Below are 24753 nucleotides of genomic sequence, written 5' to 3' on the forward strand. Positions count from 1 at the left end.
ACTTATTTCATGATACACTTGTAAGAGAATTTGAAAACTGTTTCCCCAAGAAAGTAGTTAAATCTAATTATAAGAAACCATGCAAAAAACATTGGCTTACTAAAGGAATAAAAATATCTTGTAACCACAAAAGGGAACTGTATCTAACAACAAGAAAGAGTAATGGCCCAGAAACAGCCAAATATTATAAAAACTACTGTGCTACATTAAGAAAGGATATTAAGAAGTCCAGAAGCATGTGCATCATGTCTGAGATTAATATCTCTGATGATAAAAAGAGAACAATTTGGAATATTATTACAAGGGAGACAGGGCAACCAAGAGTACAGAATGACGGCATCACCATCAAAGAGAATGGAAACTTGATTAACAACAAGACGGAAGCCGAAAACATTTTGAATAATGATTTTTTAAATGTTATAGAGAAAATAGGATCTAAATGTTCATTAGAAGAAGTAAGGCAGTTAATGGAAGAGGCCTTACCCACACCATTTGATACAATTGAAATTTCACCCACCACTCCTTTTGAAATTAGGAAGATAATAAACTCTCTCAAGAATAAAAGCTCACATGGAATTGATGGCATTTCCAGCAGGATAATAAAAGCTTGTTCCCAAGAAATAATTGGGATTCTTAGCCACATATGTAATAGCTCTCTGAAGCAGGGTATTCCCAGATAGACTGAAGTATGCCATTGTTATACCACTGCATAAAAAAGGGGATACGTCTGATGTCAACAACTACCGCCCACTCTCTCTTCTGATTGCCTTATCCAAAATTCTTGAAAAAGTAATGTATTGTAGAGTAGCTTCACACCTTTGTAAAAATAAAGTTTTAAAAAAATGTCAGTTTGGTTTCCAGAAGGGCTTTTCAACGGAAAATGCTATATATACTTTCACTAATGAAATATTAAATGCTCTGAGTAACCGGAAGTCACCCGTTGGGATTTTTTGTGATCTATCAAAGGCTTTTGATTGTGTAAATCATGGAATACTTCTAGATAAGCTCAAGTACTGTGGCATGAATGGGACAGTGCCCAAATGGTTGAAGTCATACCTAACTGGAAGAGTGCAGAAAGTTGAAGTAAGCAGTTCACATAATACGCAAAAAACTGATGATTTCTCAAACTGGGGAATAATCAGGAATGGGGTGCTGCAAGGTTCAGTCTTGGGTCTTCTGTCATTCTTAATATATATTAATGACTTGCCATTCTCTATTCATGAAGATGCAAAGCTGGTACTTTTTGCCGATGATACAAGTATAGTTATCACACCCAACAGACAAGAATTAACTGGTGAAATTGTAAATGATGTTTTTCAGAAAATCATTAAGTGGTTCTCTGCAAATGGGCTCTAATTAAACTTTGAGAAAACACAGTGTATATAGTTCCACACAGTAAATGGAATGACACCATTAATAAATACAGACTTCGATCAGAAATCGGTAGCTAAGGTAGAGTATTCAAAATTTCTAGGTGTATGCATTGATGAGGGGTTGAACTGGAAAAAACACACTGAGGATCTGCTGGAACGTTTGAGTTCAGCTACTTATGCTATTAGGGTCATTGCAAATTTTGGCGATATACATCTGAATAAATTAGCTTACCATGCCTATTTTCATTCTCTGCTTTTGTATGGCATCATATTCTGGGGTATCTCATCATTGAGTAAAAAGAGTGTTCATTGCACAAAAGCTTGTAATCAGAATAATTGCTGGAGCTCATCCAAGATCATCCTGCAGACACTTATATAAAGAGCTAGAGATCTTCACTGTAGCCTCACAATATATATATATTCACTTATGAAATTTGTTATTAACAATCCAAATGAATTCAAAAGTAATAGCAGTGTACATGGCTACAACACTAGGAGAAAGCATGATCTTCACTACTCAAGGTTAAATCTAACTTTGGCTCAGAAGGGGGTAAATTATGCTGCCACAAAAGTCTTTGGTCACTTACCTAATAGCATCAAAAGTCTGACAGATAGCCATATAGCATTTAAAAGGAAATTAAAATAATTTCTTAATGGCAACTCCTTCTACTCATTACATGAGTTTTTGGATGTAGTAAATGGGTAATTTCCCAACCCCCACAAAAAAATTATTAAGTGACATGTAATATTTTGTGTAATGTAATATCTTGTATAGACACATTTTATTAACCTGACACGTTCCACATCATTACGAAGTGTTGTATTCATGATCTATGGAACAAGTACTAACCTAATCTAATCTAATCTAATAGAATCTAATATTACCCACTTCCCCCCCCCCTCCCCCCCCTCCCCCCCCCCCCCCCCTCCCGCCACCCTTTTCACTCTCGTTATGCACAATAGGCATCTTTTCATTGCTCATTCAATTTTTGAACTGTTTTAGCAGTTGATGTACATGTTCTACTTGCACAAGACACCTTTCAACTTTTATTTATTTTTTAAAGTTTTCCACCAAAGTTCAGGACTTTTCTTTATTGTGTCTGTTTTGACAAATTTCAGGGTTTTATGAAAATTTTGTGAAGTATACATTGTACAACAGCAGCGGTGATTTGAACCCTGAAGTAACTCCTTTTTACAGTATTGCTCTTTCCACAACAACAAAGGCACATGAGCTGTATTTTGCTTCAGTCAACAAATGATGAGATAGGTACCGTGGAAAGATTTATACGATGGTCACTGTCATGTCATTTGTCACCTGTGTGTAGCTATTGTTATTTGCCTCATCAGTCGAGCAGGTGTTTTCTACTGTAATGTGTGTTTTTTATTATGTTGTATTGGCATGTCTTATTAATCAAGAGATTTATCATATTCTGGAGAACTCTGATACTGAATCAAAAAGTGACTTTGAATTCAGATGGCAGTTTTCTGCCAGAGGCAACTGACGATGAAGGTAGTGAGTCTGGGGAGGAGTTACAATCACTCGACATCTTTCCATTCCAATTCTCTCCATAACAGTGAAGGAATAGAGTTTAAAACCCCACTTCTTAATAGTGATGATGGCTGATAGAGATAGAACAAAGAGAAGGTAGCTAACACACTGCTGCTTGGAAGGACGGTTGCTTTGAATGTCCTGAAGAAGAGAGAAGGAGCCACTTTCTGCCATGTGGATGACTCCATCATCATTTTCTTCTGATATTTTTTCTAAACTGATATGATATGTCATTAAAAAAGGCAGAATTACATGATCTAAATGAAATAAATATCACAACTTGGACTGTGTTGTGGGGGATTTTGAGGCTTGTTTGTTACCATGTACACCAGAGATGTTTTTTGTGCTAATGATGTTTCCCTGGATGATCTTTTGTTGCATTCATGGTGCCCTAATTCTATCAGTGATAAAATGACAAGAGAGAGATTCAACAAAATTATCAGTTTCCTCCACTTTGATGAGAAGTCATCCCTAGCTCACTACATCCGTGTCAACATGTTCACTCATATTTCTGCTGTATGGAACAAGTCTAAGGGAAACTACTTACACTGTTATTGCTCTGGTGAAAATATTTGAATTGATGAGCATAGAATTTTAAGCAAGCAGGTTTACTTAATTTGTGCCAAACAAACCTGACAAAGCAGATTTCAGTTTTGGACAGGCTTCAAATACATTTGCAATGCCTTCCCTTACATTGGTAAGGAGAAAGGCTGGGCAGATAACAAGCAAAAACTTCTTCACAACCCATTTAGCTTGCAAAGAAACTTCATTAGAAAAAAGTATCATTAGTGGAAACAATAAACAAGATTCAGTGAGATATCCTACGAGGGCCGTTCAGAAAGTAACCTCCGGTTGATTTAAAAAAATACACCAAGTTAAATAAAAATATTTTAATATATACATCTTACAACTACATCTTTGCACTATTTTTCTACATAGTCTCCATAGCGATTGAGGCACTTATCGTATCTCTTCACAAGCTTTGAAATTCCTTCTGCATAAAAATCACCCGCTTGTGCCTGGAGCCAGCCTGTGACCGCATCTTTGAGCTCTTCGTCGTCATCAAACCGCTGTGACCTGAGCCATTTCTTCAAATGCATGAAGAGGTGATAATCACTTGGCGCCAGGTCTGGGCTGTAAGGTGGATGGTTGATAACGTCCCACTTGAAGGACTCAAGAAGGGCCGTTGTTCTGCGAGCAGAGTGAGGACGGGCGTTATCGTGCAGAAAAACGATACCGGAAGTCAGCATACCACGGCGTTTGTTCTGTATAGCCTGTCGTAACTTTTTTATTGTTTCACAGTACACGTCTTGATTAATGGTCGTACCACATTCCATGAATTCAACCAACAACACCCCTTTGGCATCCCAAAACACCGTTGCCATCAGTTTTCTGGCAGAAAAATCTTGCGAGGCTTTTCTTGGTTTGGTAGGCGAATTTGAATGTGCCCACATCTTTGATTGTTCTTTTGTCTCAGGGTTCACGTACTTAATCCAGGTTTCGTCACCGGTCACGATTCTGTTTAACAATGGTTCTCCTTCGTCCTCATAACGTGACAGAAAGTCTAATGCAGAGGCCATTCTTTGAGTTTTGTGGTGGTCGGTAAGAATTTTGGGCACCCATCGTGCACAGAACTTACGGTAACCCAATCTTGCTGTCACTATCTCATACAAGAGAGTCTTAGAAATCTGTGGAAAACCAGTAGACAACTCCGACATTGAGAAACGTCGATTTTCACGAACTTTTGCATCAACTGTCTGAACGAGTTCGTCAGTCACCAATGATGGTCTACCACTCCTCTCTTCATCATGAATGTTTTCTCGTCCACTTTTAAATAAACGTACCCATTCACAGACAACTCCTTCACTCATAACTCTTGGTCCGTACACGGCACAAAGCTCACGATGAATAGCTGCTGCAGAATATCCTTTGGCTGTAAAAAAACCTTATGACAGCACGCACTTCACATTTGGCGGGGTTTTCTATTGCAGCACACATTTCAAACTGCCACAAAAACTAAACTAGCGCAGGTACGACATTCACTCGACCACGGCTTGATGCCGACTGACCTGTTGAGTGCGTGAACGCACAGATGGCGTCGCTACTCCCCCCACAACCCGCACTGTGACCAATCGGAGGTTACTTTCTGAACCGCCCTCATAAATTGCATTAAGAAGTACAACGTTGACTTATATTACACCATCATCTTGAATAATACTGACAAGCCAAAAGGCACCATAACACTGTACCAAGGGAAGAAAATAAAAATGTCATTATTCTTAGCACACTGCATCCTAAATTAGTAGTGAGTGTATATTACACCATCATCTTGAATAATACTGACAAGCCAAAAGGCACCATAACACTGCACCAAGGGAAGAAAATAAAAATGTCATTATTCTTAGCACACTGCATCCTAAATTAGTAGTGAGTGAAGAAGGAAACAAGGAACCATAAACTGTTACGTTCTGTAAGGTCACAAAGTATTGTGTGGATGTCATTGATGAAATGATTTGTAAATACTCAACTAAGATTCCTTATAGGAGATGGATGATGCATTTATTTTACAATAGCCTAGAAATGGCAGCAGTAAATGTGTGGCTCATCAACAGTCAATTAATCTGAAGTAACATGAAGAAGAGAAAGATGTTCCTTATTCAGCAGGTAACTGAACTCAGAACCAGGGACCAACAAGGAACAGTACAGCAGCAAGAAATGATCACACAGTGAAGGCTTTCAAGACCACATGTCTTATCTGCCAATAAATATTCTGGTTTGTGTGGTTGTGGTCGACAAAACATTTCCGTTCTTAACATTTCATCCCAAGCTGTGCTGGACATCTTCAGAGGTGCTAGTGGTTCCACTGAATCTTGCCAACTGATGGGTCAGACTTCTGAGAATGACACGAGTGTTGTGAAAATGGGGCATGATACAAGTTTATTCATAATCACCAGAGATAATCCTTGTTGGAGATGAAAGTCAGCTACCGAACTGTCATTTGTCAAGGATAAAACTTATTTACTTATTTTGTGTGCTACTTTCCATATATGACCAAGTATCATAGCTTCTTTTTTGCTGCTAAAATTAGTCCCATGCATATATATTTCAATGGCTTCTTTATGTAGCTGTGGATATCAGTACATCATTGCAGATAAAATTTTTGTGTCAGAAAACCTCTTCATCATTTCCTGATTGAAGAGCATGCTGTGCAGTAGCTGATTGTTCTAGTATCACTAGTTGGCAAACACTTTTATGTTCCTTCAGTTGTGTATTCACAGTCCTTTTGGTAGTTCCAATATAGACCTTAAAACATTTATAGGGAATTATGTACACCCCATATGCCAATAGAGGTATATTTTCACTGTTTGTCTAAAAACTGGTCTGATGTGACATTTCTATAAAATCTTCCCTTTCTGAGCATTTACTTTTTTAATAACAGGAAAAGAAACTGTGTTCTTCCATCACTGTGTAATTTCCTTGTCCTTTGGCTTACTGTTATTTAATCATAGAACTGTATTTACTTATTTTCATTAGTAGCAATAATCTCAAATCCAGCATCAGATGTTTTAAATAGGTATCCAGGTGTTCTGGCATGCAAATTCTCTTGGTTCTGTTGACAAGACTACTGATGGCACTCCTTGATTGTTGTGGATGATGGTTGGAGTTCCTGCATAAATATCTGCCTGTGTGTTTGACTTTCTGAAAAACTTTATGTTCCAACCTCTCATCAGTCTGTCTCATAACTAAATATCCAGGAAGAATATTCCATTGTCATTTCCATTCCATTTACTCATAGACCATTTAAAATGGGATGATGAATTTTATGAGCAAGTTTATGGTGTTGCAGTTGGTATACCACTCAGTCATGCAATCACTGATTTTTATTCTGAAAAATTCGAACAATCAGCCCTCAGATAAGCAAATAAGAAACCATCTTAATGGTAATGGTTTTTGGAGGACACAGTTATGGTTTAGTCACATGGTAAAAGGTGTTTGGAAGAACTCTTTTGTTATCTAAATAATATAAATCCAAAAGTCCAGTTGGCCATGGGATGGAAAATGACAACTTCCTGGATGTGTTAATTATGAGTCAGACTGATGGAAGGTTGGAACATAAAGTTTTTGAGAAAGTCACACATATGGACAGATATTTATGTGAGAATGCCAACCATCATCCACAACAAACAAGTGCTGTTGTCAAAAGTCTTGTCAACAGAGCCAAAAGAATTTCCATGCCAGAACACCTGGACACCTACTTTAAAACATCTGAAACAGGATTTTGAGAAAATGGCTATTCAGGAAATGAAGTGAGGAGAGTTCTGTGACTCAATAACAGTAGGACCAAGGACAAGGAAATAACACAATGATGGAAGAACACAGCTTGTCTTCTTTTTGCTAAAAAAGTAACTGATCAGATTGGGAAGGTTTTAATGAAACATGACATCAGGCCAGTTTCTACACTAACAGAGAAAATATACCTGTAAAGAATAAACACTCTCCTCTACCAGTGTACATCTTACTTGACTTATTTACTTTGGTCCCTATGGAGGCATAGGGCATCTAGGAGAACTGGCCATCCATCTAGGTCTTCAACCATTTCCCTCAATTTCACTTAGGTCTTGTCAACCCTTCATTTCTCCTCTTCCACCATCAACTTCTACATATCTCTAGACATGCCTCTCTTCCTTGTTCCTTGGGGATTCCATTTCAATGCCTTCTTCTCAGCTGCTCTGTCTGGCTTCCTCAATGTCTGTCCCAGTCATCTCCACTTTCCCTCACATTTCTGTTCTTGTGTAGGGATGTAGTTCATTTTTCTTCAGAGATTCTCTCTCTTTTTTTCCTCCCTCCAGATATTTATTATGCACTGGAGAGAACTATTTATGAATCTTTGTAATGGTGACATTACCGGCCTGTCTACTTTTGAGCTTTAACTATTGTAAAGGAGACAACATTCACATTTGTATTAAAAATACAAATTTTAGTTTTGCATGTAATGTTTCTATTTGTATGTATTATTTTAATGGTTTTGGCTGTATGAAGGCAGCATTTGCCTTTCTAATGTGGTTCTTCACATCACCTCTAGTTTCATCATCTTCTCCCACCACCGACCCAGTATACTGGAATGAACTGACAATCTCCTCGTGCTGTTCCCCTATAAACAGTAGCACTTCCATGTTTCCAGAATTTATCATCTTTCCTTTGTTTTGCTTATATTTATCTTGAGGCCAGCAACCTCTGCCTTTCTTCTTTTGGTGAATTTAATTTAGTCTTCGCACCTGTGAGCCTTTGGACTAATAAAATTGTGTTGTCTGTGAACTCAAAATCCTCAAGACATTAATGGACTCACCATTTGATTCCTTGTCTCCTGTCAGCTATGACTTCTCATAACCAAGTGAAGGACAGGTAGAAAGAGCATTGGTGACAACATACAACCCTGCTGGACTCCTGTTGTTACCTCTGTTGATTCTATGAGACTTCCCTTGTGGAGCACACAACAGTTGTAGCCATCATATGGATCTTTGAAGATGATTAGAATCTTTTGTGATATACCATACTTCTACAACACCTGCCACAGTATTTGTTCCACAGAATTGAAGTTCTTTTCAAAATCAATGAATGCCAGGTACATGGGTGCGTAGCATTCTTTGCATTGCTCTAATATGATTCTAAGAGAATTTATAAGATCAACACAACTGTGTTGTGCACAAATCAAATCAAATTTTCATTATCGCATAACATGCCTTCAGGCTCGGATCTGGGGCATGGAGCTGGTTGGGGTGGGGTGGGGTGGGGGGTGGCAATTACACATTGGTCTATTGATTATTCATATGATTTTGAAAAGCATCCCTGTTGGTTTTGAACATTTTTGAACACATTCTAAGTTGATTTCCGAACAAATCATAAGTTGATTTTTGAATGCATGCATGGTGTACATGATATCTTTGCCAGGGGAATCCCTGTCACATCAAGAAATAAAAACCTTTCCCACAGACAAAAGGGGATGGGGCTAAACGAGCTGAGCTGAATAAACCCAAATGGATGAATACCAATTACTGTTTGTTTATTTGGTTGATTGGATGTGTGAATGATAAGCAGTGTTATAGTTATTAGCGAAATACATAGATTAAGACTACCAGAGTGGAAATAAATGACTAACAGGTAAGAAGGATTACATATTATCATCTAGTGTATCCAAGAAAATGAAGTTTTGTCTGAAAGTTTTTGCCAGAATGCTACACTACTAAGGGTCAATTGTACGGTCCCTAGTTAGCAACCACGTAAGTTCTATTCTCGGAATAGCTTGGAAAACACGTTGTATGAACACGTAATAATGCCTATCCAGAGAACCAGTAATTCTGGCAGGGTTAGTGAAGTTGAACAGAGAATAAGTTTTGACAATGGCAGTTGCAGAATTAGTGATAACAAGATTCCAGAATGAGATTTTCACTTTGCAGCGGAGTGTGCGCTGATATGAAACTTCCTGGCAGATTAAAACTTTGTGCCCGACTGAGACTCGAACTCAGGACCTTTGCCTTTCGCGGGCAAGTGCTCTACCATCTGAGCTACCGAAGCACGACTCACGCCCGGTCCTCACAGCACTTGCCCGCGAAAGGCAAAGGTCCCGAGTTCGAGTCTCGGACGGGCGCACAGTTTTAATCTGCCAGGAAGTTTCATATCAGCGCACACTCCGCTGCAGAGTGAAAATCTCATTCTGGAAACATCCCCCAGGCTGTGGCAAAGCCATGTCTCCGCAGTATCCTTTCTTTCAGGAGTGCTAGTTCTGCGAGGTTCGCAGGAGAGCTTCTGTAAAGTTTGGAAGGTAGGAGATGAGATACTGGCAGAAGTAAAGCTCTGAGGACCGTGCGTGAGTCGTGCTTCGGTAGCTCAGATGGTAGAGCACTTGCCCGCGAAAGGCAAAGGTCCCGAGTTCAAGTCTCGGTCGGGCACATAGTTTTAATCTGCCAGGAAGTTTGATAACAAGATTGTTTCTTAATACGAAGAAGGAAAAGAGATGGTGACATCAAATAAATTATATGGAAGAATATTACAATTTCAAATTTATATAAAAACTTTGTACTAGTACTACTTTCTCATGCTTGAGAAACTGGAGCTTATGAGTAAAATGTGAAACTATTTCCTAACATAAACCTTTTTGCTTGTAATAATTCTAATAGGTATTTGATATTGGTACTTCGTGAATTATATTCTGTCATATTATTTATGTAAATGAGGTAGATAAAATTGATCATTTATACTAAAACAGTCTCGCCTATTTAGCATGTGTTACAATTGCTGCAATATTAGGAAGGCTTATTTCATTTTATCTAGCAGACTGTAAAAAAATAGATGTAATCAAATAGAGAAACTACATGACTCTTTGGTACAGTTCATATTAACAGCTTTTTCAGTATCAATGACAATGACATTTTGATTTTTCATGTAGCAAAAAGTTTGGCAAACTTTGATGAGGCAATAGATTCTGTTGCAGAAAGGAAAGTATGCCATGTAAAGCTTTTGCAAGACTGGAGAGAAAAAAATGCATAGACCTAAGGATTGAAGAAATGTGTACTGTTTTGCTTGTCTCTTGTCTTTACTGGTTTTATGTTTTCTATATTTAATTTTATGTCACACAAAACAGAAAGTTATTAGCTAATAGGCAATAAAGAGTGCAAATTTTCTAAAGAGTTCTTATTCTCTCAGTCACAAATAATCCTGCCCAGCATTAATTGTGAGCTTTTTGTAAGGGGGTAGGATGTCAAACCAGCCAACTGGCGGCAGAAGAGGCACCACAGAACATTTTAATTTCCACTGTGCTGAATACAGGTTTGTTGGCTTCCATTGCAAAATATACATGTTTGAATTCCAGAGAGTCAAATACAGTGACATGCGATAGAAGAATGCTGAGCGAAGAGGTGTTGCTCTGCACTTTGGCACACTTGAGACCAAATAATGTGCCTTACATTTCCTCGAACATATATGTTTAATATATCAAAATCTTCAGAAAGATGTGTGCTACAAAATGAATATATTTTTGAAAAAAAAATTTTTTTTTTACATCCTATCTCAAACGCTCAAGTGGGAGGGAAAGGGGGGTGTCACTATTAATTTTTGTCACCGGTTCAGAAATATTGTAGGTCCGGTGTTGCATGCCTCATACAATCAAAGATTGTGACATACGTGACTTGTCAATTTTAAGACAAATGTACTGACTAATAAATAAGGCGACAATAATTCTTTTTAAAAAAGCTATGTTTATAATTTCTATAGTGTTACTTTTTATAGAGAGATTATACATAAAGAAATCTACTACACTATAGTAGCATTTATTTTAAAATATTTTTCTAGGTCTTCAGTATTTCTTAGCTCTGGGTCACTTTTCCCCTTACAGGTTTTATTTACAAATTTAATGCCCATGTTGAGTGAGGTTTTTTCATATAGTTTGAGACTGTGGGTAGGTAGCATGTAACTTCCCCTAGATCTAGTCTCATACTGCAGCAGGAAGAAGTTGTCCTCAAAAAGTTGTTGGTTTGTCTTTGTGAAAATGAGAATCTCATATTTACACATGCTTGGAATGGAGAGTAGAGGTTTGGAGTTTTTATTCTTTTTAGCTCTCACCATTGCTTGGACAGTCTTTCTTTCTTTTTTTTTTTTTTTTTAGCCTAAAGACTTTCAGGAGATTAGTTTTCTCAGGCCCTCAGAAAACTTTACTACTGAAACAAAATATGCATAATATGCAGTTTTCTTAACTACTAAGTCAGTGGTACTAGATAAGACCTTCATGACATACACGAGACTGTTCAGTCGACTAAGATCACTCCACAACATATTTATTAAACACACCAAGGAATTTGACAGCTTGCGGTGTCCAATTTTTTGTCCACATAGCTAATCTCAGTTGTACATTGTGCTGATTGTTTTGTGGTGAAATGAATAATTTCTGTTTCTGCAAAGTTTTATTTCAAATTTTTATTTTTTACTCATGCCTCCACTTCCCCAAGCATCTGTTTAATACAACAGATTAAGTCTTCATCGGTTTTACAGCAGACTATCGCTGTTGAATCATCTGTGTATAGTATGGTATCTTGACTCAACCTGGCATAGCATATCATTGATGTAATACAAAAATAGTAGATGCCCTATTATTGAGACTTTTGGGACACCTAATTGTAGGTGATTCCATCCAAAAAGGAATTTCTTGCCACTGTTATTAACAAGTACTCTTTGGTTTCTGTTTGCTAAGTATAATGACATCCAACAAAGAGATTTTCCTTGAAAACCATAGTTAATCAGTTTTTGAAGATGCTGGTCATGGTTTACAGTGTCAAAGGCTTTGTTAAGATTGCAAAAGATGCCTGATGCACACATTCTATTATTGACACAACTGCTAACTTCTGTGACCAATTCCTTTATTGCATGGGTTGCGCTGCATACTGATTGTGTAAAATAATATGTGGGATGAATTATAATTTTCTATTTGGTCACATGCAGCTCTTTCGAACATTTTTGAAGAAATTGGTAACAATGATGTATGCCTATAGTTTCCCATTTCATCCTGTTTGACCTTTTTATGAATTAGCAGAACTTCGGCATATTTTAACAAATCTGAAAAACACCCCTCTTCAAAAGACTGGTTGATTATGAGCGAGAGTGGATGTACAACACTATAATGTACTGATTTTATTATTCTGGTGGGAACCTCATCCCAACCCACTGAGTTTAAACTTTTTAGGGACATTATGATTTTAATAAGATCAGTGCTTGAAACAGCTGAAAATTTAAGACCCGAGCAGGTTTTCTCTGCCATACTAGGAATTTTACTTGGTAGTGAGCAGTCACTCATTTGGTTACAACTAATGAAGAAACTAAAAGGATTCACATACCGCACTGAGATCTGCAACTATCCTACCTTTATCATTAGTTTAAAGGGACATTTTCTCTCTAGTTCACTGCCAACCTCACTTCTTCACATTGTATTCTTTATGCTTTAGTCTTCTTGTTCTTGTCTTACAAAGACTTATCCTTTGTGTTAGTACTTTCCTGCAGCTAATTTAATTCCACATATAATCAAAAATCCATTCTTTTCTTTGATGTGTCTTAAATCCTAAGATGCTCTCTCCAGCACCTACACACATCAAAAAAAGTTTTGCATCACCCCAGTTCCCAGAACTCCTGAAGATAGACGTTAACTGTGGATACTGTATCACAGACACAGTCCCTTTGACTGTTGAGAATGTCACTAAACCCTCCCAAAGATGTAAACAACCATGTATGAGCAGCACCTATTAGACGGAGGGGGTCCAACAGCCGATCAGTTCCAGTCATTCCACCAGAAAGGAGGTACAAAGGTCATGCTGTTTGCAATTCAGTCATGCCTAGATGGTCAGTACTGCAGTTTGATCTAGTCCCCAATGTTACTTTGTGCCAGGAAGGGCTCTCAACAAGGGAAGTGTCAAGGCGTCTCAGAGTGAACCAAAGCAATGTTGTTTGGAAACGGAGGAGATACAGAGAGACAGGAAGTGTCGATGACATGCCTCACTCAGGCCACCCAAGGGCTAATACTGCAGTGGGTGGCCGCTACCTATGGATTATGGCTCAGAGGAACCCTGACACCAATGCCACCATGGTGAATAGTGCTTTTTGTGCAGCCACAGAATGTCGTGTTAACGACTCAAACTGTGTGCAACAGGCTGCGTGATGCGCAACTTCACTCCCAACATCTATGCTGAGGTCCATTTTTGCAAGGTACAGATTGGCCCAACAACATGTGGAATGGACTGCTCAGGATTGGCATCATGTTCTCTTCACCGATGAGTGTTCCATATGCCTTCAACAAGACAATCATTGGAGACATGTATGGAGGCAACCTGGTCAGGCTGAACGCCTTAGACTCACTGTCCAGTGAGTGCAGCAAGGTGGAAGTTCCCTTCTGTTTTGGGGTGGAATTATGTGGCTTGATGAACTTGTGGATAGTATGCCACGGTGAATACAGGCATGCATCAGTGCAAGAGCATGTGCTACTGGGCATTTAGAGGTATTGGTGTGTACAGCAATCTGGACCACCACCTCTGAAGGTCTTGCTGTATGGTGGTACAACATGCAATGTGTGGTTTTCATAAGCAAAAAAAGTGCGGAAATGATGTTTATGTTAATCTCTACTCCAGTTTTCTGTACAGGTTCTGGAACTCTCAGAACCGAGGTGATGCAAAACTTTTTTTGATGTGTGTTGATAGTTGGCTTTAAATCTTTTACAACCTGTTTCAGTTCCTTCCTGCCTAAAGTTTTCCTGAGAGAGGACCTAGAATCTGTATCATTGTTCAAGGGCAAGTCTTTCTTTGATATGTTGAACTTTTAATATCACCTAATCTATTTTTTTGGCCCTGTGACTTGCTTGTATTTGCCACAATCTTCAATCTGAACTCAGTCAACATAGGGGGTGGTGGCTTCCCATGTCTGCTCCTCTCTTATTTCTGACATTTATCAGAAAGAGGCAAAATTTATAGTTTGCAACTATGTGATCTATATGATTTGCAGTAATGTGATCTGATGAGATGCACATTATCTTATGGCAGTTGGGATGTGGAATCAGTGTGACTTGAATGACTAGGTCATGCTCAGAGCACATATCTATCAGCAGTTCACTATTTGCATTTCAATTACAAATTCTGTGTACACATATGATGTGTTCATACCCACCATTTTCTAAACCAGATATTGCATTCAAGTCCCCTATTAAAATTTTTATATCTCTGTAGTTAGTTTGTTAAGGTCTCCATTTAGCTGTGTATAAAATACTTCTTTTAATTCTCCTTGAGCCATTTCAGTAGGTGTAAAGGATTGAATTACAGTGATGTTTCACACAATTTTTGTTATGTGTGTGGTTATTATCCTTTCTGAGACTGCTATCCACTCCACTAACCGACTTTTGTAGTTTTTTGATAGGAAGAGACCCACACCATTCCTAGTCATTGCATCTTCACTCATCTGTCCTACATACAGCAGCACTCCACCATTTTGTGTTTTAATGTCCCCAGATTCCAGCCACCTTATTTCACTTCATCCTAATATATCTAATCCGTAGTTCTCTATCTCTTTTTTGATCTGTCTTAACCTTCCTGCCACTCACAATGTTCTTACATTACAAAATCCAATAGCCAAAGGTCATAGGCTTAAGATCCATTCAGCTATTTCTCCTTTTAGTGTCCATAATTTGATTTTTTTTTTTTTTTTTTTTTTTTTTTTTTGCGGGGTTGTCAGACCACAGCCCTCGAGTGTCCTGATACGACTGTCACGTCAAGGCCTGGACACCTGCCAAGGTTTTATTTCAGGTCCTTAGCCCTTCGATAGCTTGTCTTCACCTTGATTCCAGAATGCTCTCCACCCCTCAACAGATCTATGTGCATCAATATGTCTTGGTTAGCAAGGACTTTCCACTGCCACATAAGGGACTGTGCCTGCTGCCACACAGTCATATGGGGTATACAAAATTCCATGTGCTAAGGTCTATATTCTAACTACCAAAATAAACATGAATACACAATAGAAGGAACATAAAATGGTTTGCTGACTAGGCAAAATCGAAGAATGAGCTGTAGCAGAGTATGCTCTTTGATCAGAGAATCATGAAGTAAATTTTCCTGAAACAAAAAACTTTATCTACAGAGATGGACTATTTTTCCCTTATATAGAGAAACCATCAAAATATATAACTTGTGTATAATTTTAACTGTAAAGAAGAAACCATGAAAATTAGTGATACATGGGCAGTAGTGCTCCATAGAATCTACAGATAAATTTATCTTTGAGAAACAATTGTTTGATAGTTTTGTTTTATCTCTGACAGTTGCATGTAAACATCTACCAATCTCCTTGATCACAATATTTACATTGCTCTCAGACATCCATTGTCAACCCCAAGACCCGGCAGAACCGAGGACATCTCTGAAGATGTCCAGTGCAGCTCTCGATGAATGTTAGGAAGGAAAAGTTTCATCTGTCACAACAATACAACCCAGAAAGATTTAACAACAGCAAGAAAGACAATCAAACAAAGAAGAATTGAATGCTAAGCCATTTTTACCCTACTGTTTATTTCTTTAAATGTCCATCCTCTTGTTGTTTTCTTTTGTCCTAACTATACAAATGTGTCAACTGTTTTTACAGCTTCATCATTAATCTCTTTACATACTGATTCTACATCACTTTGATCTTACTGTACCTAAATAGTTAAACCTTACTATCAAACTTGCTCTGTTCAGTTCATGTATTCTTTGCTGAAGTTCTCCTGTATCTGAATCATAAATGGAATCACTGGATGTTGGAAAAGGAACCATGATCCAGTATATTTTCCTGGCCAATAAACAGTCTTCTGTTTTGGTGTTTGGTTGTCTATCTGAAACATTTCTAATGTTTGTATATGGATTGTTGCCAGAATGGTCTTTTCACTAAAGGCACATTGTTCCAAGAAAGCTGTGTAAACAGACAAACCCCCCCCCCCCCCCCCCACACACACCCTTTTTCTATAGATTAGTACAAATCTTTTTCTGTATGTTGAAATTTTGTAAAGCAAAAAGTCACTTACCTAATGTGTAACTTTCATTTTCAGGAGTGTTTACATTATATGGAATAATAAGTTGGGGTGAAGACTGTGGACAGCCAAATAAACCTGGTGTATACACAAATGTTGCTGCACACCGCGAGTGGATAAATCAAAAAATTGAAGAATCAATGTCCGGCAGATAAATATTTCTCTCAGTTTAGTGTTAAACTCCTTTTAACAAAGATGCAATGTCATTAAAAACTATTGAACTTACAATGCTGTAGTTCAGTGTTTTTTAAATTGCATTTCTGTATACAGTGAACTGTTACACATAGTAGTTGTGATTTATGTATGAGTATGTTATCTAATGAAGCAATTTCAGTCCTTAACAGTGAATAAAACATTGTCTGAAACTTTGCTGTCCACAAACTCTGCATAAAATTGACTTTCACTTTTAATGGTCAGATTATCTGCAACAAAAACTCTTAAATCAAAATGGACACACCAAGGAGAAACAGAAATATAGTATTTTAATGTGGTTCCTATTAAGAGAAAACAATTTCTTTGTGTTTAAGCCTTATTACAATGCCTTGTGCATGAACAGAAAGCTGAGTAACTAAGAAGTACAAGTACATGGTCATGTTTTTATAAAGAAGTTCACAAAGTAGAGAAGTTATGTTTCTGGAGAGAGTAAATTGAATGATCAAAGTTTAATCCGTGCATATAAAAATACAATACAAGGAAGGACAATAAATTGTATTGGAAATAAAAAACAGCTATAGTTGTAAAATGGGGTCAATTAGAGAATGGAAACAGATTAATACATTGTAGTTTCCCATTCTTTAATGACTTGAGGAAGAAATGAATAACTAAGAACTCAGTAGAAATAAAAATGAAGAACAATACAAAAGACATTGGCATACAAGAGGAACTATGAACAAAAAGTAAAGAAAACTTTCTAATCAAGTATTCTGTCAAAGGTATAAGAACTCCAATGATTTAAGATAATTATGTGTTATCATTAGTGATGTAGCATATTTTCACTTTGTGCAAGTATGCCAGATTTCTCATGTGTGTTATGTTATGCCAAACAAAGTGTTTTTAAATAAATATAGCTTTTTCTCAAAAAATTCAGAATGTAGTACAGTTTTAGGGAACAAGAAAGTCAATTTTTCATAATATGTACAATCTGAGTTCTCATAGAGAAATGGAAAAACTGTACAAGTATCTGTTGATTACCAACTTTGTGTACCAATAACAACAGAAAGGAATATTATTTTATCCAGGAAAAGTCTTTTATGATTCTGCTCGAACATTAACATGGACTGCTCTGTGGAAACAGTTTTCTCAATGAAATTGACTTTTGTCTCTTTTTTTCGTGTGTAATTTTTTTTTTTATTTCTACAATAAGACACAGCTCAAGATGTCAGAGAAGAATGTTGAAGCAGTGATAATAGATATATAATTTTATGAATGATTTCTGAAAAATGCAAATGGCATTTCACTGTAGCAATATTTACTGAGACTTTCATTACCAACAACATAGTGATGATGTATGTGATAAGCATTTAATGGTATCAGTTGTGAAATATTTTATCATCATCCTATAATTCACAGGAGACAGGATACGAGACAGAAGTCTACATTCTTCTCGTGCTTATCTACCACAAAGTATTATGAATACTGGTTGCTCAAATGTACCTTTACGAAGGAAAACCCAGGAGACTTGCCCCAATTTAATCCTTGTACCACTGAAAATACTAATGAAATAAGTATTAGTGTCTGTGGAGTTGAGAAACAGCTGGAATCATTGAAATTGAACACAGCTCCAAGCCCAACAGAATCCCTGTCTGTCTGTACTGAATTTGCAGCTGAGTTAGCAAAAACTGTGTCCAGTTCTCAGAAAAAAGCACAGGTCACACCTGCCTGCCAGAAGGGTAGTAGAAGTCATCCACAAAACTACCATCGAATATCCTTGACATCAATTTGGTGCAAAATCTTAGAACATATTTTGGGCTTAAATATAATGAGGTATCTTGAACAGAATCACCTCAATGCCAACCAGCATTGATTCAGAAAACACTGGCCATGTGAAACTCAACTTGCACCTTCCTCATGACGTACTGAAAGCTTTGGATCAAGGCAGTCAGGTAGATGCATTATTTCTTGATGTCTAAAAAGCATTTAACTCAGTACCACACCTACACTTCCTGTCAAGAGTATGATCATTTGGGGTATCAAGTGTAATTTGTGACTGGATTGAGGACTCTTTGGTAGGAGGGACACAGCATGTTATCTTGGATGGAGAGTCATTGTCAGATGTAGAAGCAACTTCTGGTGCACCCCAGGAAAATGTGTTGGGACCTCTGCTGTTCGCGTTAATGACCTTGCTGAAAATATTAATAGTAACATCATGTTTTTTTGGAGATGATGCAGTTATCTGTAATTATGTACTATCTGAAAGAAGCTGCATAAATATTCAGTCATATCTTGATAAGATTTCAAAGTGGTGCAGAGATTAGAAACTTGCTTTAAATGTTCAGAAATGTAAAATTATGCACTTCACAAAACAAAACAAAACAATGTAGTAACATATGACTAAAATATCAATGGTCACTGTTGGAATCAGCCAACTCATACAAATACCTGGGTGTAACACTTTGTAGGGATGTGAAATGGAATGATCACATAGGCTCATGTGGTAGACTTAGACTTCAGTTTATTGGTAGAATACTGGTGAAGTTCAATCGGTCTACAAAGGAGATTGTTTACAAATCACTCGTGTGACTGGTTCTAGAATATTACTGTAGTGTGTGGGATGCATACCAAAGATGACTAACAGGGGATATTGAACATATTCAGGGAAGGGCAGCACAAATGGTCATAGGTTTGTTTGATCCATGGGAGAGTGTCACAGAGATACTGAAGGGACTGAACTGGAAGATTCTTGAAGATAAACAAAAACTATCTCGAGAAATTCTTCTAACAAAATTTCAAGAACCAGCTCTAAATGATGACTCTAGAATTATGTTATAATCCCCCAGGTATTGCACACATAGGAATTATGAGGATAAGATCAGAATAATTACTGCAGTGCAGGGTAATTTAAACAATCATTCTTCCCATGCTCCATGTGTGAATGGAATCATTCCCAAGCTTCATAAATGAACGGAACAGGAAGAAACCCTAATAACTGGTACAATGGGACATAATCTCTGCTATGCACCTCACAGTGATTTGCAGAGTACAGATGTAGATATTAATTTTCAGTGAACCAATTCATTTATTTTTTGTTTAAGTATTGATGAAGTTGAAAGTAAATATTCTGTTTGACAGTTTTCACAACATCCTGTTTGATAGTATAGACTATGTTTCATAGAGAAGCTATCTGTTAAGTACTTAATAATTTTAAATCAGCTGTTCCGTTTTCCCCATGGTCAATAGAAATATTACAGGGTCCAGACACATTAATGTTACCACTGCCTATATTTGATGTTAAGTACCATTCACACACAGCAGATGGCAGCACTTCTAGACTTGGGATGGAGGGTTGCGGGTGGAGGTGGGTGGGTTGCTTGTATAGAGCCTGTCGTGGTACAAGGAAAACAGTGCAGTTGTTATCATAATGTGAAAATGGAGCAATTTGTCTGATGTCCAAAAGGGCAGGATAATCGGCTTCTATGCCTAGGATGAAAGTATTTCAAAATGGCTAAGTTTGTAAACTGTTCACATGTGACTGTGGTGAAAGTATACCATGCACGGCAAAATCATGCTATCCGAAACTGGCTCCGAGGCAACCGTCATCCGCCATGGATTGTAGATGACAGGTGTGAATGATGGCTGTGGATATGTATATGAGGAAACGGATGCATAACTGGTGAGCAGCTGACTGCCAAAATGAACCAAAGGGCTACCAACAGAAGTATCAACTATCATTGCTGGAAATGGGCCTCCTCAGCATGCTACTTCTCTTCAACAATGAAGGCTGGAATTGGAACTGATGACCACTGAGTTGGAACAGGTGCCCTTTTCAAATGAATCACATTTTATGATCCATTGGACAGATGGCTGTCAGTGCGTGCAGTGTGAAACATCTAAAAGCAAATACCCTGCATGCATTATAGTTTGAGGAATGTTTTGTGAATGACATTGTCACTCTGGAAGGCACAATGGATCGACACAACTATGATTATATCTTTGAGGACCATGTCCACCCTTATCCTTGGCATGATGGCATCTACCAGCAGAACAATGCAATGCGTCACACAGCTTGCACTGTATGTGTGTTTTGAAGAACATCAGGTTGAGTTTCTCATACTCCTCAGGCCACCTAACTCCTCAGATTTAAACCCAATCAGGAATGTGTGGGACCATTTTGATTCAGCTGTTCATGTTATGGATCCTCAACTGAGAATGAGCAAGGCACTGGAGTCAGCAGAGCTCCATCTCTTTATTGGTACCTTCCAGAACCTCAATTACTCTCTTCCTGCATGTCTAGCAGTGATCTGCGCTGTAAGAGGTGGTTGTTCTGGCATTTGACATGTGGTCACATTAATGTTACTGGACAATGTATCTAGTAACATCAAGGGATAATCCAGGTAATTAAGACCAAAGCTAGAACAAATTTCTGGGAAGCAAGGGTATATTTGGAGTGAGCTCACTAAACAATAAATATGCTTATGAGAGACATGGATCAGTGGAGGATGAGAAGCAGTGGCACAAAGACATACACAAGGTGACAGAAGTCATGGAACAGCAATATGCACATATACGGATGGAGCTAGTATCGTGTATTCTAGGTATAAATGGCAGTGCATTGGTGGAGCTGTCATTTATACTCAGGTGATTTATGTGAAAAGGTATCCAACATGATTATGGCCTCACGATATGAATTAACAGACTTTGAATGTCGAATGGTAGATGGAGCTAGATGCATGGGACATTCCATTTTAGAAATCATTAGGAAATTCAATATTCTGAGATCCACAGTGTCAGAGTGGCCCGGTCAGATGAGTCCTGATTTCAGTTGGTAAGAGCTGATGATAGGACTCTTAGTGTGGCACAGACTGCCAGAAGCCATGGACCCAAGTTGTCAACAAGCAACTGTGAAAGATGGTCATGGCTCCATAATGGTGTGGGCTGTGTTTACATGGAATGGACTGGGACCCCTGATCCAACTGAACTGATATTTGACTGGAAATGGTCCTGTTTGGCTACTTAGAGACCATTTGCGGCCATTCACAGACTTCATGTTCCCAAACAATAATAGAATTCTTATGGATAACAATGCGCCATGTCACAGACACACAATATTTTGTGATTGGTTTAAAGAACATTCTAGACAATTCGCACAAATGATTTAGCCACCCAGACTGCCTGACATGAAACATAAGCAAGAGACGCACAAAATCCTGCACTGGCAGCAATTTCGCAATTATGGACAGCTTTAGGGGCAGCAAGACTCGATATTTCTGTAGGGTACTTTAATTGACTTGTGGAGTCATTGCAGTGTCAAGTTGCTGCTCTATGCTGGGCAAAAGAAGGTCCAGCATGGTGTTAGGAGGTATCCCATGACTTTTGTCACCTCATTGTAGATGAGGTGCTGGGAGAGATGAAAAGTAATATGAAAAATAGAAAATGGAATAAAAATGGGCAACAAATGTGAAAATTTAGTGAAATAAGGCTGTATTATGGAGTACATTTATGAGGAAAAGATGAAAAGCAAAAATGAAATCCTTCATGATTTCTACATGTAAAAACATTCTTTCACACAAATCAGCAGATGATCAGAACATAGTTCAAAGCTCCTGCTCAATCAAATGAGGGACAAAATAAGGACTGCAAAGCAGCTACATGGCTATCAAGAGGGGCTTAACAAAACTGAAACCATCTTACCACAACTTATGAACAAAGATTATCACAGTGCATGCAGTACACTCAAGCATGGTGTGTCTGAAGTGCTCAGTGAACTAGACACCACACCAAAGCATTGGCAGATGTCATATATTCTACCACAGAAGACTACGTACAATGTAGGTGTCCCTCATGTAGTGAGTGCTCAAAAGAGTGCCAGTGTTGCATATCCAACTCCTTATGTCATACTTGAGTGCAGTTCCCTTCACACATACAGTATTGGTACTAATTTATCACAGCCAGTGGGAAGGGTTGTATGGCAGGTTCTTTTGGCACCTTCAGTGGCTGAAAAGGAGATATTTTTTGTGGGGGTGGGGATTTCATGACTGCGAGTTATGACACATGCCTCAGCTTCTTCCGAGCCAAGAAAAACAAAAACAAAAGCTCCTACTTTATGCTGATAGCCAAGAAAAAAGCCTCTCTGTTCCCTTCGCAAAAATATGAACCAAGAGTACCTTGTGTTGGCTAAATTCAAGGCTGGAGGCACATTCAGTTCTGTCGTACAGAAATTAACCATAGAAACAAACAAACTGAAAAAAAAGACAATTGTATTGTGATTATAGGTGGTACAAATGATGTGTACAGAAATGAAAGCAAGTCAGCACTGTGAAGCTACAGAAAACTGTTATCACAATTACACTACACCAATGTCATCATAAAAAATGTCAGAGTGGTCCTGTGTTAATACGGAAATAGAGAATTGCAATTAAATGCTACAAAAACTGTGCCTGTGCAAAATTCAGGAAAAATTCAGCTATATAAACTTAATAGATGTTAACATAATGAAGCACAATGAACAGATCCAACATGGACTACACATGAACAGGAAAGGCAAATTAAGGTTACTGAATTAAATAAACAGTCTCTGTGCCCTATTCAGGAATGGGAAGGGAACAGTAGCTGAAGGTTATAACCATGAAGCTTGTTGTAATGACGACTGGAACAGTCGCGGGGTTGAAGTGACAGAAAATGTGGCGGGACCCATGGAGCGGCCCACGAACAACAACACAATAGGAGAGGACGGACACGACCAACGAAGGACCGTACGACAACAACAAGAATGAAACAACAGAGTCAGGAAATCCTAACTAGACAACCACGTCCACTCGTAAACAAAACACAAAAGTAAATACGCTGTCTAAGGCTAGGTGACATGTCCTGAGACGTACACAAGGTTAGACTGGCTGGCTGAGCGAGAGGCAGGCACTTAAGTACGCTATTGACCGCTGCAGCCACGTGTTCCGCTATGGCACCCTCACTTTAAATGCAGGCCAGGAGGCAAGCGCCACCACAGATTACGGCACGATGGTGCAGAGACCTCTAGGGGTCTTCGACTTCCATGACATCTGACAGCGATTCAAATTCTGCGGCGCATGGTACCAGAAAGCTTTTTTAGAGAAAAGAAACAATACAGCAGTGATTAACCAGGCAAAAAAATTTGGTGTGTGCACCAGATGTATGTAATATAATCACAGTATAGAAGATAATTACAGCAGTGAAGAAGATCTTGGTTGTACTCTCACAGAATGCTGCACCTTCCACAGCCATATAAACAGAGAAGAAACTCAGGCACCAGTTAGGATGATACATCTGAATGTGCAGTATCCTAGAAAAAAGGCACTGTATACTACAGGTATCACTACACACCCAGCATGGACTACACATGAAGAGGAAAGGCAAATTACGCTTACTGAATGAAATAAAAGGTCTCTGTGTCCTATTCAGCAATGGGATCACTTGCCACATTTGTTAGTATTAAGTGAACATGATCTAAAATGTAATGAAATTAGCTACTATAAACTAGATAGTTCTGTATTGGCAAACAGTTACTGTAGACAGCGGCATAAGGGTGGCAGTATGATAATCTTTGTCAGTGTACATATTATGATTAAGAAACTGGCACTTATTGAGAATTACAGTGAAGAGGGAACATTAGAAGTGAGTGGTATTGCAATGAAACTAATAGAGTATGGAGTTGATGTAATAAAACAGAAAGTAATACAAATATATAGACCACATTGTTAAAATGTAATCCATTTTTGCAACAGTTTCACTAACATAATCAGACATACTGGTCCCAATGACCTTACTGTAATTAGAGACCTTAACATTTATGCAAACACCAGAAACATGGCTAATATAAAACTTGTAGACATTAACATCATACAATCTTAGAAATATAGTTTTCATGGACACCAAGGACTCAGCTTCTAGTTCTATTAGGATAGATTCTGCAAAAACTAACAAAATTGCTGAAAAAACTGATAATTGCAGTAACACAGACTTTCATTACTCTGACTACTTTGCACAACAGACAGGAAACAGAAAATCAGCTCTTTAAAAATAACAAAAGCTTTTGAAAAGAAACAAACTTTGAATAA

General features: G+C 38.1%; 1 protein-coding gene across 3 annotated transcripts in view; it reads left to right on the forward strand.

Annotated features, from left to right (window-relative positions):
• The window catches only part of LOC126248967 (serine protease svh-1-like), a 455562-nt gene extending 438023 nt beyond the window's left edge, over positions 1-17539 (forward strand). Inside the window, exon 19 of one of the 3 annotated variants that reach the window (XM_049950539.1) lies at positions 16526-17539. In XM_049950539.1, the coding sequence (XP_049806496.1) occupies positions 16526-16662 (137 nt within the window). In that variant the 3' untranslated portion in view covers positions 16663-17539. The remainder of the gene's footprint in view (positions 1-16525) is intronic. The other 2 variants (XM_049950521.1, XM_049950530.1) reach the window with 2 other exon arrangements.
• The last annotated feature ends 7214 nt before the right edge of the window (positions 17540-24753 follow it).

This window comes from Schistocerca nitens, chromosome 1 (genome assembly GCF_023898315.1).
Source record: "Schistocerca nitens isolate TAMUIC-IGC-003100 chromosome 1, iqSchNite1.1, whole genome shotgun sequence".
Lineage (NCBI taxonomy): Eukaryota > Metazoa > Arthropoda > Insecta > Orthoptera > Acrididae > Schistocerca > Schistocerca nitens.